This window comes from Pteropus medius, unplaced genomic scaffold (assembly GCF_902729225.1).
Source record: "Pteropus medius unplaced genomic scaffold, Ma_sr-lr_union100, whole genome shotgun sequence".
Taxonomy (NCBI): Eukaryota; Metazoa; Chordata; class Mammalia; order Chiroptera; family Pteropodidae; genus Pteropus; species Pteropus medius.
Window position 1 is genome coordinate 11,244,539 of NW_024349519.1, and position 21,774 is coordinate 11,266,312.

Consider the following 21,774-nt stretch of genomic DNA (forward strand, 5'->3'; position numbering starts at 1 on the left):
CAACAATGCTTTACATTTGTATAAGACTGTAGTTTTCTGAGTGCTTTGGTTTTTTTATGAGGCCCTCCCAACGACTAAAGTAGGTAGGGAAAAGAAAGGGAACCAAGGTCCTGGGAGATTAAGTGCCTGTACAGAGCCACCAATGTTTACCTTCTGCTCTCTCACATTACACCAGACAGCAAAGTAGCCATATCTGTGTACATTATTCTTAGAATCCAGTAGAAGAAAACTCATAATTGCTAACATTTATGTAATACTTTTCAATTTACAGATAAATGTTTTTATATCCATTATTTAACTTAATCTTTAAAACAATCTATTGTGAGGGGTATTATTATTCTCATTCTCATTTTCCAGATGAGGAAACCAAAGTTCAGAGGTCTCATGTGACCTTGGCCTAGGCTATGGCAGACCTAAGATTGAATCGCTGCCTTTGGATTCCTGACACTTATTTTTCATTACCCATGCTGTCCAAATAGCTCTTGTTTCCAAAAATTACTTAATATTTATCAATTTAATGGCATGTGATTGCCTTTTGAGAGAAAGGTCCTTCCTGTTTTTCTTACAAAACAGTGAAGTTTGTTTACATTATATCCCTCAGCAGCAGAAAGAGGTAACCCAGAAAACAACAGGGCTAATCCACATTTAGGTAACTCAGAGTTTCCCTTTTGCTTTCCTTAATATATTTGCGCTACTAAGTAGCAATGAGTCAAAGGCTGAAAGAAGATAAGAATATTTTAAATTTGGTTTGATTTGATCTATTTTACTATTTATTGAAGATTAATACCCTATTCATGTCTCTTTAGGCAGCTTTTTAAAATTGTGCCCTTTTTTGTAATCTAGAACTTAATGCTTATTATAAGAACCCAAGTTATCTCTTTAGATAAGAGCTGTTTAGATTGGAGAAGTAATGTGCCAAGGTGCCTTAGCGAAGGAATAGAAGATGGAATTGAACTATCTAGATCTATCTAGATCTATCTGTCTGACCAAGTACTCTTGCCCTTCATCACTACACTAGACTGCCCTCTTGTGGCTCACCTCAAAACTGTGATGCAGCCTAGAGGAGCACTTCCCCACAGAAATGCCACAAGAGCCAGAATCTGTAATTTAAAATTTTCAGGTAGCCATGTTTCAAAACATTAAAAAAGTGAAAATAATTTTAATAAAATATTTTATTTAACCCCAATGTATCCAAAATATTATCATTTTAACATGTAATTAATATTAAAAATAATTTGAAAATCGAACATGTAAAAATATTAATGAGATAGTGTGCATTCTTTTTTATAATTAATCTCTGAAATCCAGCGTATGTTTTACATTTACAGGACATCTCAGAGTAGTCATATTTCAAGAGATCAATAGCCATATGTGGTTAGCAGCGGCTGTGTTGGACAGCACAGACCTTTATTAATGACCTTGACTTTGAGAGAAATGTGAGTCTTGTCCAGGCCAGAAGGTCTAAATAAGATGTGATTCTGTCAGACCATCTCAGAAGTCTTATAGCACTAAGGGCAAATTTCATTTGAATTCTTAGAATTATATGACAGAGAGCTTTAGACCTGTTCATGGCAGACTTCACTGAGTGTTATCCAAATATATTTGGCCTCTTTCAAGACCATTTCACTGGAATTCTAAGCTAATCTATTATGATTCTGTGCAGCACATTTACACTGTGACGGATTGATGAGGAACAGCTTTCCATGCCAGCATTTTTAGTTTATATTAATTATTGTTGGCCTTGCTTAGAACCTAAAATGTAAAAGAAAATAGGCAAGATTAGCATAAGCTTTTTATGGATGGAAAAAGCAAGAGTCCCTGATGGCTCAAGAGAATATAATAGAATATTTAAATTCAGGGCATGAGAAAATATTTCTGTGGCTACTTGGGTAAAGTAGTTGCTAATGTTTGTTACTGAAACAGAACGTGAAAAGAATCTCATAAAGAATCATATCATATCTCTCTATCATTGCCAGAACTACCTTCCATTCATAAGAGAGGTTGTAGGAGTTATGTGGTTGTTTTAATAAATCTTGTAATCAAAACTCAGATGAAAATGAAATAGAATGTCCACTAATTGAACTATATAAAAAATGAATTTGATACATTTTATTTTCTTTTAGAAAACTGAATAGTTAATAAAAGGACACAGAAGGATAACTGTTGTCTTTTAAATAAATTTAAATGTTAGTGATAAATTTTCTTATAGCTTTGGTACTAGCCACACTCCCTTTTGTTTCATAGAGAGAACATTTATATATTCAAGATAGTAGTATCCCCTTCTTCTACTTTTTAACTGAAGCCCCGAAAAGTCCAAAATGCCAGCCCACTGAATAAAGAAAAATGTTTTGAGGTTCTGCATTAGGATGTCAACTTTGGGTAAGTTCTACATCCTCCCCTTGGAGTGAAATGCCACCCCACCCCCGTGGTGACCTACTAGTATCCACGTTACCTCCAACTTTACTTATCTCTAGTCTCAACCCTATTACAGTTTCTCCTCCCTCATTTTTATCTAACTCATACCCATTTCTTTATTGATTTCCTTCCCCTGGCTCTTTAGAAGCCCAATTCATCATCCCATTAACACCATCTCCATCCTCATCACTTCCGTCTCACAGTCTTCTGTATGTTCTCCCATCGTCCTCAGGGCCTTGAGCACCAGAGCAATGACTTTCCCTTGCTCCCAATCTGTGCTGTCATCATTAGAGAATTCAGGAATTACATCAATCACCTGGTTCCTCTGCTGCCTTCGCTTCAGAGCCCCCCCAGTTCTGCTCTACTTTGGCCATTCACTAACATGGCCATGCATGGGCTTTTTATTGTGCAGACCTTTTCATTCTTTAGTACCCGAGTTCTGACATGTTCTTCTTTGACCTTAACCTCTTACCTCTGTCTGCCTTTCCCATCCCCCTCTCTGTCACTCCCACTGACCTAATGACGGGATCGTGGTTATGACCTGCCACCTCCTAGTTCTTCTCTGTGCTCAGTTGTCTTCTTTTAAGACCGTGGTGTTGGCACACCTTCTGTGATGAGTTTGTTCCCCTCATTGCTAGTGGCCCTGCTCTTTATCGTGGTTAGAATCTCATGGATAGATTATGTTCGTAATTTATAATCCCATCTCTAATTTATCTGATCTGTTTCGGTAATACATGTGATGCCACCTTAACTCCTTCACACCTTGACTGTCATTCACTTTCCTGAGCAGATCCCCCAACAAAAGGTACCCCCATTGCCTGCATTTTGCTTTCCTTAAACCAGTATTTCACAGCCATTTTTTATGAGCACTCCCATCTCCACCACAGGAGCCCTTTAAAGCATGTTTTTCCTAATCTCCCTCCTGCCCCAATTAAATACTCAAGAAAAGATTTATCAAGTAGGGCTTAGCTTTGGGAGACCACAAATCATTGTACTATCTATGATGATTTTTTGCTTCACCACCCATTCTCCAAGAAGCAATTTTCACCTCTGTCAAGAATGTATACCCTAGAACCTCACCCAATCTATCAAGTGTTGGAGGTAAAAACACATATCTTAGTTGAATGGAACCCTTACAAAACTCCGAAGGTAGCACTGTGGGAAAAAACAAGATCTTGGGGTTAGAGCTGTTAGAGATTCATCCTTTATGGTATTATAATATCTCTCGAATATTTTCTGTTTCCTAATATATGAATCCTTTGTTTCCCCTCTCAGTGCTCATACACACACCCAGAAGATGACATCATGCCTTCCTTTTACTGAGAATATTCAAGTAATTCAAGATGAATTTTTGCAGCTTTCATTCTGCCTGCCTCAAAATGTCCTGCATGTCCACTTTTCTTTTACTCTTCCATGGGAGGAAGAATTGTCTTGCCTCTTTCATTAGGCTAGTGCTCACAACTGTGCTTATGTGTTTTAAAAATCGAGGCATAATTAATATGCAGAAAACTGCACAAATCTTAAGTGTTCAGTGTCACGAGTTTCGACAATTTTACATACTCATGTAAATTACCCCCGCAAACAACATAGAGATTACTTCCATCACCCCAGAAAGACCCCTCATGCTTATGTGCAGTAAATTTCCCCTCTCCCGAGACAATCATTGTTCAGAATTTTTTTTTTTTTTTTTTTTTAGCCAAACCAGATTAGCCTGTTTCAGAACTTCATTTGGAGGTGATCATTTACTATGTACTTTTTTTGGTGTTTGATATTTTTACTTAGCATAATTTTTTTTTTTATGGTGAGGCAACCCTTGGTTGACCTCACAGATTGCAAGGACCTTATCAGCTTCCAATCCCTTATTTTTATTATTATTATTTTTTATGCCTACAGCACCTGGTCTTTCTAGGTGGTCTACCATCCAAACACTAACCAGGCCCGATCCTGCTTAGCTTCCGAGATCAGATGGGATTGGGCTTGTTAAGGGTGGCATGGCCGTAGACATGCTTAGCATAATTTTTGAGTCTTATCCATGTTGTCTCATGATACATTTTTTTTTTTATTGCTGAGTAGTATTCCGTTGTACAAATACGCTGTCATTTGTTTATCCATTTTCCTGTGGGTGGATACTTGATTTGTTTACAAGTTTGAGTTATTTTGAATATTCATGTTGTGAATATTCATACCTCAGTCTTTATATGTTCATTCTTTAGGGTAAGAGTAGAATTATGGGTAAATGCATCTAGGAGTAGAATTACGGGTAAATGCATCTTTAATGCTTTAAGAAACTGCCAAACAATTCTCCAAAGTCATCGTACCACCTCCTATTCCATCAACAATGGTGAGAGATCCCTTTACTTCACACCCTAACATTTGGTGTTGTCAGTCTTTTTTATTTCAGGCCTTGGTAGTCATTACTGTAAAATCCTCATGTGTTCTTGATTCTATTTTTTTCCCTTTCCCCCATCCACTATCTTGGGCTCTCTCTTGGGCCTTCAGATTCTTCCCATTCCACAGACTTCTGACACCTAGGGAAACTTTTTCAGTTCAGCTACACCCTCAGAGTTGTTTTCCTAATTCCTTCCTTTCTCTGATCAAATTGGCAAGAAAAATGGTTAGCACTTGGTGCTTCCCTTCCACAACTTGTTTATTCAGCATTCCAGTGGAGCTGCCGTCTTGATCATCAGCTATGAATTTCAAAGATTCTCTCAGCTCATATTCCCTTTGATTTCTCTGAAGTAAAGAATATGACACTGTTGACCACCTCCCATTGCTTTTGAAGCTTTTTTATTACTATATTATAACACATCATTTTTCTCTTCTATTTCCAACATCTACTCTTCTTTTACCCTCCTTCTAAATTTAGGAGCACCTGAGAAATTAATTGATTATCCATTACAGACACACATATGGGCCACATGTCATAATATTTAGGACTTTCTGTAATCCCGCCACTTTCCTCTTCTACTTTTCTACTGCTCTCCCACACGGTACAAACTCAGACTCTCAGCCAAACCGAACACTTGTCAATGTATGAGGAATGCAAACCTGCAAACCGTATTTGAGAAAAAAATATTAGTAAGGGTTTACAGTGAAGACTCTTCTAGTTCATCTGAAATATGTTTCATTTGTGTTTTTATAATCTGAAACTGAAAGTCTTACAAAACTGAATTATCTGGGAAACTATGAGAATGTTTACCTACTTCCTCAAGATTTGGGAGTTATTTGTATATAAACAGATTGCTAATTGTGAAAATATTTTTGTAAGTATCTCTCCTCCACCAAAACTCGACTCACTCATGTTGTGATTACTAATGAATTGGGCATGAGTGAGTTGTTTTAAATCTGTGCTGTGGTTTGCAAGGAAAGGCCCCTTTTCTCAGTCCTTTCTTTTGCCCTGATGGCTGCAACAAACACCGCTGAGGCCAGAAGACAGCTCTGCACAGGAAAACACTACAGGGGAACACAAGCTTTAAGGAACCCTTGGTTTTGTTTACATTCTCCTGATGAAATTGAAATGTCATCATTTTCTTTCCTTACATAAATATTGTTGACAGATAATAATTAAACAAGCTGGACTGCTTTGACAAGTACGAGAGTTTTCAGGAGTCTCCTCTGTCCTGAAAAGCATGTTTGCACTCCCTTAACCCTCATAATCTATCCTTGCTTCATTTGCAATCTAGTCCCCTTAAGCTCCTGTGCTGGGGAATGACTTTGGAACTACTCTTGACTTGAGATATAGCTTAAAGAAGGCACAATTCATTAAAAAGAATAAGAGAAATAAGGATAATCATTGGAAATTTCTTCTTGCATGTATTGTCTTACTTTAGGGGACCAGGCACCTCAACTTTTTATCTTAAATCTTGTGGGAGATCAGCTATGCCCTGACACAGAGGCTAAATTTGGAATATAAGTTGTTCATGAAAAGGCTTTCAAATCTAAAAATGCTCTATGCAGGCCAAGAAGAGAAATTTGAAGGACAGGAAGGGGCGACGCATGTTCTCTATGTTTCCTCTGGCCCACACTGCCTTGGCCTGAGGCAGGGTCTGTCTCTGGAAGCACCATCGAGGAAGTAAAACTTGCCTGTAAGCCTCTCTGCCTTCTCAGTGACTCCTTGCTAGTTCTGCCAGCATCCCTCCTGTGTTCCCCTTTTACCATCAGGCCCAGTGTGGTGCTTTCATGCAGTGTCACCCGTCTGCTGGGCAGCATTGCAGAGGTCTCTGTTCTTAACCTTTCTGCCTCCTCCCCTCCAAGTGAAAAGAATAATAGTAACTGACAAGTGAATGACAAATTACAAAGTGCTTCCTCATGTCTCATGAACCTGCCCATTCTGGGTTTATAGAGGGCAGGCACAATCACTTCCCTATTACAGATAGGGAAACAGGCAAGGGAGGGTCACGGACAGTAAGCTGTGAAGCGGGATGTCTAGAGCTTACACTTTTGGTTCTGTCATGCTGTTGCACTGTCTCCCTGTGCTCTCTCTCCATAGCACCAGGAGCGATAGAGTTTAGTGAGTTTGAGTCTCAGATCTGCCATGTATAGTGTGTGACCTTGGGAAAATGATTTTATCTTGCAGTGCTTCCAATTGCTCACTTATAAAGTGAAAATAATATTAGTAACTATGTCCTTCATGAGTACTAAACACAAGAATGCATGTAAGTACTTACCATAGGACCTAGCCCCGAATAAAGATGAAATAAGTTTCAGCAATTATTAATTATTACTAGCCCAGGGACATAATTTCTCGCTTCTAATTTGAAGCTCAACTTCTTAGTATAAAATTAATAATGAGTCAGAAGTACATAATACATTTTCTACCCCTGCAATTGAACAGCTTCAGGCAATATTCGACCTTCTTGACACTTTATTTGCTCCTGTTTGAAATGAGGAATAAGACCAGGTGATCCCGTAAAGCTCTTGAGCTATAAGATATGTGGTTTTAACTGACTCTAAGTTTCTCACCATTTAACAGAAGTGTAAGGAGAAGACCAGAAAGGAACTTGAAAGTCCCTTTTCTCTTCAAAGGCATCCTGGTTTTGCTGAGAAATCAGTCGATGAGGCTTCTGATAGAAATTCCAGGTGGGAATCTGGCTAGAGAGTGGGGAAGGAGCCAGTGCAGCTAACATTTACTGCATCGTCCCAAGTTCCAGACACTCTGCTAAGTACACTGCCTATGTGTGTTTATTCTACCCTTACAGGAACCTGGAGAGGTAGAGATGAATATGCACATTTCACAGATTCAGCTACTGAGGCTTGTAGAGGTAGAGCATTTAACCCAAGTCATACACCTCGTGAGGGCAGAGCCAGGATTTAGACCTCAGTCAGCCTGAGCCTAAAACCAGGGACTTGTATTCAGCTGCATCATCGGAGCAGCCTTTTATCTACTGGGTAAATGAATCCTGGCTATATCAGGCTATTCTCAGCTGCCTTCTCCTCCAGGTCCCAGCCTGGGAACACTGTTTCTATGCTTTCCGTCAAATTACAGAAGGGCTTAGAATAAACATTGTGTGCACTTTGAAGTGATGCTGACTTGGGACCACTTCCCACCTCCGGCCCACCCTCATACACTTGTGGCACAGGACTGGCTCCATACATGCAAGAGCCAGGCAATTGTGAGCATCAACAGCCATTCAAAGGAGCAAAGAGGGAGCAGACTCAGGATAGACATTGCCTCAGGAACTCCTGTGTGCCAGTCCCTGCTGAGGTCTTTATGTGAGCTGTGTCTTCAAATCTGCTGCTCTGTGACTAGATAGCATCAAAACTTTCCCTCATTCCATTCCTGTTTTCAGCTGGGTTGAGAGGTGTTACAGACCACCAAAGCTTGAGCACTACTTACACCACACAGAGTGTGGCAACCGGCAACCTGCCTCCCATTGTTGCCACAGCGACCTGAATCTGATACTGCAAACCCACTATGGGGGAGGGGCAGGTGATCAACTCTCTCAGTGCTAACTATAATGATCATGGTTTTGGAGTTGAAGAAAAAATTCATTCTTTACCACCACATAATATGAATGAGTCCTCCAGATAATTTTCCTATGTGGCTTTCATAAAAAGTCAAGCAGAAAAACTAGAGTGAACGCCAGTAAACCAGATGCTACATTTCCATCGCATTGCCCAGAGATGTGCTCGGTAAACTTGAATGTAAAAGAGGCTATATAGAGGATGATCCGATTTTTTTCCTTTACTGTATAAAAAAGATAGTAGAGCCATAGAAAAAATGCGTGCCCTAAAAAGATCATCTCAGTCAGACATTTATAATCTTGTCTTTCACGATTCGGTTTTTCAGAAGAGTTGGTAAAGTCTATCAGCCATCCCCCCCGCCCACCACCAACACTGCGTAAAAAAAATCATACTCTTTCCTTTGTGAGAGACGTCATTTTTGGACCCAACAACGACAGAACACCCCAACAAAGAAATAGAAATGAAGAGAGCTGCCCGGCACTCCAAGTTCACACTGTGGTTAATAGGAAATTTTACTGCTGCCAAGTGGATTGCCAAATCCATTTATTTCTGTTACTGGCATTTCCTAAATCCTCCCAAAATGTCAATACTTTTTCAAAGAAAGCATCTGCTTTCAGTTTAAATGAATGTGTCATGAGATTTTAGACAGGAGTCCAAAAAGTTTTCTAAATTGACACTTAACAGTTCCTTAATTACTAAAAAAATGTGGCGAAGCTTTATTCCCTTTTTCTAAATATCTGCCATTGAGACAGAGCCAGGAAAGTGAGAAGATGCAAATGTTTTTACTTAACACACAAGAAAAACAGTCTCACTGCTGTATAACCAAAGGAGAAATTCCCTGTGAAACTACAAATGTTTAATGGCAAGATTTGCACATTATGAACAAGATCTAATTTCTACTTGATGTTTCTCTTATGAAATGAATGATGAAGATGTTATTGGTTCCAGGAACCCCTTCTTAGGAATTTTAGCCTTTTGGAAGTTCCTGGGGGAAGCTTAAGAGACTGGAATTTTGCTTGTAGACTATTAGGAGATTTTAATTTATGTTATGATGCTTATGTGGATAACACAGGAGCTAAGACTTGGATGCACAATAGTAGACATTCACAACAGAGCTTCTATGAGAGAGAAAACTGCCTCTTCTACTTGCAGCATCACCTTCCATGCACCCCCAATCCAGCCTCTCCATATCACCTGAAATCCAAAGGTATCAATCATCCGGGCAGATCAGCTGGCACTGTGACATTTCTCTTTGGCTCAAATAGTCCCAGGAAGTCTTTCTCTTTTTTATAGGCTTCCTTGTACTGTTACATTTAGCATCAGTTAATTGATCGGGCAAATCCCTCCTGGAAATCAGTGCTGAGTTTTCTAAAGCACAGGCTGAGGACCACCCTAACAGAACCGCCTGAGGGGCTTGTTAAGAATAATGATTCCTGGGCCCTACCCCAGACGTACCTTCTGGGCTTGGAGTCTGTGCATTTAACTACTACTACTGAATCTTATGAGACCTGGGATCCTGCATTTTACCGAATACTTAATGATTCTTAAGCACTAAGTTTGAGACTGTTGATTTAAGGCAAACGTGAAGACAAAATATTTTAGGTCATGGAGGATTAACAGTCATCAGCTGGTGACTTGTTTGGCAGATAAGGAAATCCAGGATGCTGGGAGACAAAAAAATGTTACCTAACCCTGGGGCAGTTTTACTCTTACCTGTGTCTTTCACCTATCAGGGGATCCCTAATAGTTCCATCAGTTTCAGTTAAACCCCATGACAGAAGCTCTGACAATCCTCAGTATCCTCAGTTTCCAAAGGGATTTTGTATTCCTTCCTGTAACTCCAAACTGAAAGTGTCCATGGTTAATTGGATGGGGTATGTACTAAGGTTGATTTTATCAGTTTGTTAATTTGGCTACTTAATTCATGCTTTTTCTATGTAATTCAGACAACCTGTAGATTTGGTTTCCTAAATCACATGTTTGGTCAATTTAGAGGCAAATGCTATTTTCGTATGTCTCTCTTTTTAATTGACCTGTCAATTCAATCTCAGTGGCTAACAGAGTAGCACCTCATAGACGGGGTTTATATTGATGATGGGCTTCTGATTTCCCTAAATAGCTTATTATAGAGCCAAAATGAATGCATTTGGAAATTTTAATACTATCTAATGCTTGCCCAGGAGTGAGCTGTACTGTCAGAATACATAGGTAATTCCTATTATTAAGAAATTTCATAGTATCTATTTGAAATTGTCTGCTTCTCTTGTCATACCTTTTTATATGGAAATAACTGCCTAAACCTTTTTCTTCTAAGAAGCTTTCCTGGCTTGGCTGGAAAAGAGGCTCAAAATTGTCCCTGATCCTTTCTTGCCTAAATGTTCTCCTTCAGCAATCACCCCTACAAAATGCAGACCTGCTCCTTTGTGTGGCTCCATCAGCTGAGTGGATTCTGAACTGTTGGTCTGCCATTTAGGTCTCTTCAGATTGGTGTTTGCCTTACAGTGAGACTTCCAGGGGGTAATTGTGCCTCTGTTTGTTACTAGTGTTATTTTATATTTAGTACAACACTATTTATTTGTTGTGTATTTAATTATTATTATTATATTTTAAAAAATCTATTGTGATATCAGGCTCAGGAAAAATCACTCTGATGCCCTACTTAAGTTTTTTGTGAATAGTTTAAAATGTGGAGGTATATTACTTTTGAGGGAATTTCAAAAACACTACATTCTCCTTTATTTTAAAAATTAATTTTAAAAAGAAGGGGGAGATAGATTTGAATGCGTGATTTTAGAAACATTAAATGAGCTAAACAAAGCCAGAACATACATAGTACTTACTATGAGCCTGATAAACAGGGAGGTCAGATAATTTGCCTGTGAAAACACAGCTAATAAAGGATAGAAGTACAGTCTGAACCCAATCCTTCTGGGTTTTGAGTCTGTGCATTTGACTACTATGCATGGTTAAGGTAGAGAAGCTGCTTAGTAGTGCCTGGTATGTAAGAAAGGCTCACTAAATGCAAACTAGTAATTTTCGTATAATTCTAAGGCTTGGATGCCTCTGCCTTCTTTAGGGTCACTTCTATAATATCAAAAGATGTAGAAACAGATGTAAAATGGATAATTATTTTATCCTCTTCTGTCAAATTTTATTAGAATATTGGAAAGTTCATTTCAGATTTACAAAGATCTAAGAATAAAGAAAATAATAAAACCATGGGTTTTTAAAAAATTAATTTAGCAATTATTGAATTTCTACTATGTGCAGATCACTGTACTAAAATAATTGAATTTCCACTATGTACAGATCGCTGGGATGAAAGGAAGATGAATAAGACATGGATCCTCTCTATGAAGGAGCTTAAAACCTAGTACTAGTCACAGAGTGCATAATATTGAGTACTGGTCACAGAATGGATGCAGAAGGGCAGAGCATAGCCTGTCAGTGGACCAAACTATATTCGAAATTCTAAATTAGAACTCTGGTGTTACAGTAGCTGTGTGCTCTGGGCAAATCACTTAAGCTCTTCAAATCTCAGGGTTTTTGTTTTTGTTTTGTTTTGTTTTTTAATTGTTGTTGGGGTGGTGGTTGCTGGTGTTTGTTTTCTAAATCTTTAAAATGGAGATAATTATGCCTAATTCATGCTGTTTAATGAGAATTAAAATAAATAATGGAAAGGAATCACTCTGTTCTTAGCAGGAAGTAAATGTTCAGCAAACGACCACTTTATTCGGGAAACGTGAAATTTGAAAAACTTGCCCGCTTGGCACTGATAGAGAGGTTTGCACCCTCCCCCATGAGGCAGAGGTTGGGGAGCCCTCCACGTGCTGTGCCGGGGTCTGGGAGAAAAAAACAAACGCAAGCTGGGGTGCATTTACTCCTTAGAAAGCTGAGCGGGAGAAAAAAGAACAGCTGCCTCTTTGGATGTAAAATCATCAGAACAAAGGTGATTCCCCTACCACCTTTTTTGTTATTGAGGAACAAAGAGAAAACCCAAATATAAGAAAGAGAGCATGTATGTGGGTTTTGATTTTGTTGTATGTTTACGAGCTCTGATGAAGGCATCATGCTCTGAGCTGGGCAAGTCAGGGAAGGCTTCGCGGGAGAGCAGAAGTTGAGGGGAATGGGAGAAAGCCGTCTGTGAAGTGGCATGGCAGGGGTGCCAGGCTGAGAGGCACAAGGCCTGGGAGTGTCCTTTCTTTTTGCTTGGGACTGGAGCAAATCACTGAGATCCCCTAAATCTCAGTTTCTACTACTTTCAACCAAGGGGGTTAAAGTATATCCATACTTCTTCTCGGATCTAGATGGCTGTCATAATTCTGCGCAGAGCTTCCTATTAGTTGCCCAACTTCAGAACACTAAGGTCTTTTTAAAAGCACCCCAAGTGGTTTTAATGTACCATGAAGTTAGAGAAACAGTAGAGTAAGTGATCTCTTAGGTTCTGTGGGATGGATGTCAAAGGCCACCCAGTCTGGGTGGACTAGTGAGTACCTGGGTATGTTTAAACCTTGGTCAGAACTGTATTATAGAGGGTTTTAAACTGAGTCTACCTGTAGGCAGTAGGGCATTAATGAAGATTTTTATATAAGGGAATGTGCTGAAAGCAATGCTCTAGGGAAAAAAAAATCTATCTTTCAGTGGTCTGTATGTAGAAAAAGAAGAGAGAGGGAACTAGAAATGGGTTTTAACTAAGGATATGAACCAAGATATTAGCAAGCAAAGCTGAGTGAGATAACCCAATAGAATGCAATAACCCAATAGAATCATAGGACTATTGCTCTTGTTTTTTAACAGGGGATAATTATCAGAGAAATGTGGGCTGGACTGTAATGTAGATATAAAATGGGATGCTACTGAATTCAGAAACAAGTTGAAATGAAATTCAGTTCTCACATAGTAATCATGTTACTACAAACCAAGGAAGATTCCATTTAGATGAATTATCTGCTATAAGTTATTGTGTCAAAGCCACAGCAATTTCATAAACTACCACCAAAGGGTGAGCAAAAGAGGGACTACGGAAGAAATATATTTTTTCTACTATTCCTCTACCTTTCAGAAACAACAACAACAAAATTACTGCTTATCAATTTCTTGGGCTTTTGTAAAAAGCATTTTAAAATATCTGTTAAGGTGGCACATTCCTGAACCCTATTGGCATCTAATGAATGACTCTCAAAGATTCCCATGGGAAAGCAGTCATCCAAGAGCACAGAGCCAAGAGGAAATGTCCTGTCTGCTCAAGTGTTTGCATCTTGTAATACTCTTATACTAAATGAAATGACAAGATACAATGGTTTTCCAAAAGTATGTCAGTCGGTCCCTCCAGAGATTAATAGAAATAGTTTTTCAGAAAGAATCTGAGTTCGCTATGAATAACTTTAATGCTAACTTTTCCATTGTGTCACACGAATGTTAATGGATGACCTCAAGTATTTGGATTCATAGACTGTATTAAGTGGTAATGAATCTCATTGAGATTCATTAATAATAAAAGGTTTAAGTTGCCATGCTAACTAATGTGAGCCATGACAAATGAAAATCATTAAATTTTATTATCAAATTGTTTTTTTTGGCGGGGGTGGATTCCACTGATTTTGAAGACTATCTAAGCTAAATTATGTCCTGAAGGATTTAATTTTCAGCCTTAATTTCCTTAAGTCCGTATCTTCCTTTGGATTTTAGGAGGATTTCCAAATTAAAATTAATAAAATTTACAAAATCCTTGGAGGAAGAGTTCTGCTAACCATGAAATCAGTAATCAAATTACCAGAATTAAAAAATAAGTTTTTACTTAAAACATGTACCTATAGAAGAAATACTTCAAGGTATATTTTAGAATAGAAACCCAAGAGTGTGTAAACATAGTGGACTCCCATAGGGTCTTACATACACTCTCTAAATATTTATTGACTAAATGAATGAATCAACAAGAAAGAAGCATTTCTTGCTGCTTTCTTATAACCAAGCAACTTTAAAGCCACATCCCAAGGATGATATACTTAAGGACACAGGTGTTACACCTTGATATCAAAGGCAGGACTGTGTATTGAGAGGAGTCCAGTAGGAGTTAGCTAGACCCCAATAATGAGAAGATAGCATAGACAGCCACCTCCCTTGAGAAATAGCTAACACATAATAGCAATGATAAATATTTGCTAAATTGAATAGTTAAATGCAAGGTCTCTGCTGGAAACATGACTTTTTTCCCCAAGGTTTGTGATAAAAGACTATCTCCTAAGTAAAATCACCTTATAATATGCTGCTTCTAGAACCTGGAACTCAAAAAGGTGGAGTTAATATTTTCCATAGATCTTTATTCTACAGAGACTTAAAGCCATAGGGGTTTTGTAGCAGGAGTGCTCTCAGCTGCCTTTGATAATTCATGGAGCAGTTATGCTGAAATCTCAGTGCATGTACAGATTACCTGACAATCTTTTTTAAATGAATGGTCTGATTCATTGGGTCTGGCTTGGGGTCTGAGACTGCATTTTTAATAAGCTCCTAGGTGATGTTGATAATACTGGTCCATGAATCACACTTTGAGCAAAGTCATAAAAGGTGGATTTCTAAGTAGTTAGAATAGACAAGTGTGGAAGAACATTGGATCTTGACTCGAGACTGATTATGTGAATATGATGAGTCACTTGACTTTTCTAAATCTAAAATTTCTCACTAGACAAATGAGTATAATAGGACAATAATACCTGCTGCAGGGGATTCTTGTGAGAATTAAATTAAAAATGTTATGTGAAAGTTTTACCAGAATGTATGGTAGATAGCCATTGCTGAATAAATAATCGTTGATCCTAAATAGTATAAACATGAGCACACAATTCCACATTGGTAACTGGTAAAGATGAGGGACCCTTCGGCTGTGTGCTTTTTATAGTTCCAGGAGTTCTATTCTTCGTTCCACTTCTTTTGCCTGTTACAAAGTCTAGCACTTAGCAAGCGATTAGTGTTTGTGGAATTGTACTAGTACTAAAGTTGATTATTGCCAGTGTACATTTTTAGCTTCAAAGATATCAGTGTCAGAATAATAACCCAATGTTTCCCTATGACATGAGCAGGAAAGAAAACTGTCACCCAAAATAATGTAACTTTTGGGCCTCAAGTCCTTTTTGAACCAGAATTGTAATCGCTGAGAGAAGACCAAAATAAAGAACGCAGAGCCAGCCTCAGTTCTCAATAAAAATATAAAATTACTGATCATTCTTTGCCAGCCAGTAGTCACAATATTTTCTGATTGCATAAATTACGTATAAAATATATCTGTCTTATGAAAAAAAAAAGACTAACATGGGTAGTTTGGCTGGCTTGTCCCTGATGAATGGCACTGGCCGTAAGGAGCCCAGCCCGTAGCATGTAGCTGGGACTACAAGGGCTCAAATCATCTTCCACATCATGGTAAACTGGCTCCCAGGCCACCTAGGTAATGCCCCCACATTGCTGCTCTGAGGGTCTAACTTTCTGGTTAACAAACTTGTAAATTATTAAATAAAACTCTCGAAAAGTACATAGCAGGAAATAGAAGTTGGAAAAATTAGTGGATACCTTGCAGCATCATTTGCATCTTAACATCTCTTTCCACTGAGAATTCAGGGACAGAAACTAACACTGAAACGGCGTAGATCAATTCATTTGCAATATAATCCAGAGTGAGTCAGTTAATCTTTGCTAACAGAAATAAGATCTTAAAGTCTAATCAGAGGATTTAAACAAAGTTTTATTCAAAGATGTTCTTTTTCCACCCCCTCTTATAATCTGTAGGTCCCAGGAGAAAAAAGAAGAGGCTATCGCTTTACTGAAGGATTCCATTAAATATGGTCCAGAGTTTGCAGATGCATATTCAAGCTTAGCTTCACTATTGGCTGAGCAGGTGATTTTTTTTCCATTTAATGTCATTTTTTTTTTTTTAATTTAACTGTTGAATGTGCAAAGTATTATTACACAGATTTTTAGTACTGATGGTTTCATTTGTAAGTTCATACTGGACAACTAATCTCTATGTCAGTTTTCTTGACAGAAATTACAAGCCTAGTATTATCATTCCAATATTCTCTGTGTAGTGTAGGTGGTCTTTAGACAAAGATGGTCCATTATAGGCCGTTGACATATTCTGTATCACTTTGCGATAAAATCTGTGAAGAACAATACATGCTATTTCCTGGTTTTATTACTGTTTATTTATTACATTTGTCTCTGGAATTACTAAGCTATCTAAACTCAAAATGGAACTTATTACCAGTCATCTTATAGAGCCTATGTCTTAATACCTGTTAGAAGGTCACAGATGCTTTTAGGACAAGCTCCTAAAAGATAACATTTCTCATGGCATAAAATAGAGAGGTATTTTGACTTCCCTCCTTTTCACTTGTCTCTAAATGATTTGATACCACTTTTCAGTGTCCTGGATGCATGCCCCTTGTTATGGGAAAACAAATGTAAATTATCTCCTTTAAATTGATTATATAGTCTTGTTGACACACAAAAGTGCCCTCAATAGACAGTGAGTAGATTCTGCTATCATGCAATTGTCATATTGTCTTTAAAATCAAACTCAATACCTTTGAAAGTGGCCTTGCAACACTCAGATGGCTTGAATGTAATGAATAATTTGATACTGCATGTCGAGTACATAGGACTGCAATTTGCAGTCGAAAAACTTTGGAACTTCCACCAGGAAACAAAATTAGGACATTCTATGGATATTTAAATGTCAGAAATGGTAAGCCTAGTTGTCTTGCTGTAATAGTCTCCATATAGTATAGGAGGGCTTTAGACAAAAGCCCATGTGTATAGTGGATGATTTTAATGCTAGTTTTAGCACAATATTTAAGCTAAAATGATGATGGTCATGTTCTATGCTATACATTTAGTCCTCAGCTGCCCTTGGCTTGTCCTTAAGCAGGCACAGTAGTTTTCTGAAGAAACATTGCCTCTATCATTATTCGTTTTTTTCACCTCGTCTTGGCTCCTTCATTTTCATAAGAAGACCCTCACCCTGCCTCTGCTTGGCTGGTTGTCTTGTAGCTACTTAGACACTTCAAGCATGCTTCTCTATCAGGCTTTTATAATAACTGTTCCCTTTGCATACACACTTTTCTCCCAGATATCTGAGTTTCCGTCCTTATGTCCTGTTGGTTTCAGCTCAAATATTACATCAAAGGGGTTGTCTGTGATTGCCCTTTCTAAACAGCAACCTCACACTGCCCAGCATGTTCTCTACCACTTTGCTTTATTCCCCCTAGCATTTATCACCATATAACATATGTTTATTTGTCTGTCATCCTTCTCCCACCACTAGAATACTTAATTCCGTGATAATGGATATCTGTTTCACTCATGGCTGTAGCCCCACATTTGTCACATTGTATGTAATCAATGAGTCTTGAACGAATAAATTAATGCATACACATATTCTAAATCCACTCTTATACCACAAGGAGGGATGGGAATGTGGGCCGCACTGTTTTGCAACTGAATTGTGGCTCAGCATGATGCTCTTATCCTCCACTGAGGGTCAACATGAAAAACAGCTGTGTGAAACTGCTCATTATTTAACTATAGGGTCGGGGTGGGGTCGAGGCCAGCACTTCCTACATCATTCAGTGGCTTCTTTATGAGGACTCAAGGGAGACACTTCTCTTGTCTCAGTATTAGGAAAGGCTAGGCTTCTGAATTAAAAGATTTTTGTTTTATTTTTAATCTAATGAAAAATCTTGCAAATGCTAGAAAGGTTAACTCTCTTTCTGTCCCTCTTGCTCCTCCTACCTCCAACTAACAACCATGTGGATCACATAGTTTGCTTTTCTGTATGTGCTGCTTTCATTCCTGGGTTTATCATTTTCCTTAGAATTTACTTTATTCAGTTTATGTCCTGTATTTTTTAAAGCTGCCTCATTTTCTTTGTGGAATAAGGAGGTATAAGTAAGTAAATAAATAAGGCATTGCATTAATGGTTTCCATTTATATCTTTTTTCGCAACTCGCAAAGGCAGATAATAAACATTAAATTGCCCTTCTTGATGAAAATTACTCTTAAGGTCAATGACAATATCACTTACCTAATACCAGTCATAACCCTGTATGTTGTGTTTCGGAAGCTCTTTACAAATATTCACACAGTTCCGTCTTTCTGTAATGCCATCTCCTTTCTCGCCCTCTAAACCCTCCCTGTTTTTCAAGATCCAGTTCACCTTCCACTTCCCGCCCCCGCAACATTCTCTCACTTTCTCATCTCATGGTGAGTTGTGTTTCCTTGGAGCTCCTATAACATTTTGGGGAAACACATCAACTCACAAACTAATCAGATATTTTTATTTTTTGAATTAATATTGTGAATTGTAATTTAAACAGTTTTTCCAGTTTACTTACCTCACGAGACTACACATTTCTTTAAGAAAAGCAGTGTCTTCTTTGCATACTATTCCTTCTTTGGGTCTTAGGATAGCTCGCTGTGTAAGGCAGGCATTCATAGAGCATGTCTTAACTCAGTCACTTTGGCATTCAGTTACTCTGGGCTGTGCTGTTAGGAGCATTTGGTGGTGAACTGAGACACCTGATTCTAGAGCTCACTTCATAGAAACCAACTGCACATTTACTCTTGGATAAAGAGTAATTTACCTCTCTGGGCCTCGGTTTTCAAATCTGAAAAATGATAGTCTAAATTATCTTCACTGTATCTTATCTTATGCCTCTATCATTTTAGAGTGTCTAAAACTATCTCATTTAACACCAACTAAGTAAGTTCTAATGAATATTTTAACAAATAGCAAGACTCCACTGTAATTAGTGCTGCTGTTTCTATACAAATAAAGTATTAATATGTTTATATTGTAAAATGTGATTTGCCTTAATAAATATCCAAAAGTTTCAGTTGTATTCTTTTTCTAAATTGATGAGCTCTCAGTTCATAAAAAAACTACTATTTTAAAAATGATTGAGCTGTTTAGTGATCTTGAAATTTTAGTCCATTCTGCAGTATCTCACTATTCACAAATTTTATAGACGGTAAAGACTAAAAAGGATGACATTTATACTTTTTCCTCAGTTATTTTTAAGTAGTGTCAAATGCTTTATTTAAAATCAATTATGCGATAAATTTAATTTTTGTGAACCACAGTGGCAAGGTGATATAAAGTTATTGCATGTCTCAGAGTTGAAGTTATGAACAATTTTCTAAGAAAAATAAATTGTGACCATGACCATGATCTTTTCTTATATACAGAGGTCATATCTTTTGCCAGTATTTCCTTCTCTAGATTTGAATATAAAATGCTATGAGATTGAATAATGTAATTGAAAGATTGAAAGGTTCTCACTTCTCCTTCAGGCAATTGATTTTAACATCAAAGAGACAAAGTAGCCTTTGGGCATAACACGGGATTGCCTCCCTCTCTTTCAACATCTTGTCTTCATGTTTTGAATTCTTTAGTGATAAAAAGAATGTGTCAGATACACACCAAGGCACAGAGAAACTACTAAAGAAAAATCCACCTAGCTTCACATTCTTTGACATTAATCAAACTCATTTCTTGGTGACACAACCTTATGTAACAGCATTCCATAATTTCAGACACCTAAGGTATATGAAAGCAATGTTTACGAACCTTAGCCAATCTGTGACACACTTGTTGAAACGACCCCCTTACGGGTCACCTTCCAGTGCCACTTGTGCACACGAAACAGCCCATCTCACTGAGGTTGTGGGCCAATCTAATGTTAGAAAACTCTTTCTTACACTGAGCTGAAACCTCCAGTCCTGTAATTTGTTCCTGTTGGGCCCAGCCCAACAGAGAGTTTGTGAGTACAGTTTATGAACACAGCTATCTTACCATTTCTCTAATCTCTTTTCTATGCTAACCCCATTTCTTTCAACTTGTTTCTCATTTACTCTGGTTTCCAAATACTTTCCTTCTGGTCGTATTGCTTTTCATAGCATCTGAATTGTCCATTTTCTCTATGATAATATGGCTCCCAAGTTGAACTTGCTTCTCAAACTGCAGTTCATAAGCTCAGAGTGGGATAGAAATACTTCTTTCCTTATTTTGAGATCCTGTGTATTATATGACACTCTGAAATGAATACTGTTAGATTTTAGCATCCTCATAATGCTCTGGCTCAGAATGGAGATACAGTCAACTGGAATTCCTAAAAAATGTTAAGGTTTGTTACCTCAGGTCTCACCCTTTTTTTCAGGCAAGTTTTTATAAATTGGGTGAAAGGATTCATCTTTACTTGTATTTAATTTCAACTTCTTCATATCAGCCTGAAATTTCTGGTATTCTAGGACCTCTTAATCCTTTTTTTCTCCCATTCATTGTATTAACTACCCTTTCCAGCTATTTTAATTGGCAAATTGAATAAGAATATCTTCTAGTTATTTGCCAAGATCAGTAGCTGGTAGAAAGCCCCATATTGTATCTGTAGACTCTTCTGTCCAGGTGATCGCTATTTTACCCAAGACACTTTAGGTGTAGTTATTTGACTCTTGGTTAATTTATCAAATTATATTATCATTCAGCTCACCTCTTTCAGACTTGTCTACAAGGATGTTGCGAGATTTGTCAGATACCTTCTGAAATCCTTCCTCTGATCTAAGGTTGTAATTCTATGCTGCTGTCTACTGATACCGTTTTCTATCTGTACTCACAATAAAACCATGAGTTTAATAATCCTTTCTAGAGTTTGTCTCAGACTAATATTGTGTTCCTCACTCTGTTGGAACTGAAAGTAGCAAGTAAATCTGGGCACAGTGGAGAAGGGGACATTTGAAAAACAGGTTACTAAGTTTAATAAGACATTATATGGTGGAACATATTAAGGCCCAGAATGGAACCCAAATTTGAAATTGGTAGATAATAGAAAGCAAAGGTTCAGTGTCTGAAGAATGGGTTTTAAAACAGGTGAGAAAGAAAATCCTGTAGCAATATATAGGATATTTTAGAGGAGGCTTTAACTGCATTCTGTTGTGAATCGAGAGCCTTGTTTCAGGCAGAAAGAGTAGAAATAGATAAATTCTACTGTGGAAAAAAAAATTCTCTTTGTACTTGGAGACTATCTGCATGTGAAGGCTGAAAGAAAAGAAAATTAAAAATTAAGAACATCAGGCTAGGGCTCTTAAAGGACTGAGAAGACACATGGCCACTGACAATGATGGGGAAGCCAGGGAGAAATAAGATTTTAGGAAAAGAAGAACTGAGATCAGCTTCAACATTTTTTAAAATTACACAAATATTATAAAAGTATAATGAAAAGTGATCAAAAATCATAGAAAATAAAATATACCTTCACCCATAATATAATATCTGAAAATAACAAATATTATCATTTTTTAATATTCTACAGGTCTTTTTAATGTACTTATTTTGTTTTCATACTTACAGTC

The 21,774-nt window shown here is 37.7% G+C and overlaps 1 protein-coding gene and 1 pseudogene across 8 annotated transcripts in view; one reads left to right on the forward strand and one right to left on the reverse strand.

Annotated features, from left to right (window-relative positions):
• TMTC1 (transmembrane O-mannosyltransferase targeting cadherins 1) overlaps positions 1-21,774 on the forward strand; it is a 476,780-nt gene that overhangs the window by 430,193 nt on the left and 24,813 nt on the right. For all 8 annotated transcript variants that reach the window (XM_039882400.1, XM_039882401.1, XM_039882395.1 and 5 more), the window contains one exon: positions 16,156-16,264. In XM_039882400.1, coding sequence (XP_039738334.1) covers positions 16,156-16,264 — 109 coding nt within the window. The remainder of the gene's footprint in view (positions 1-16,155; positions 16,265-21,774) is intronic.
• Positions 4,300-4,418, reverse strand: LOC120618632 (uncharacterized; annotated as a pseudogene).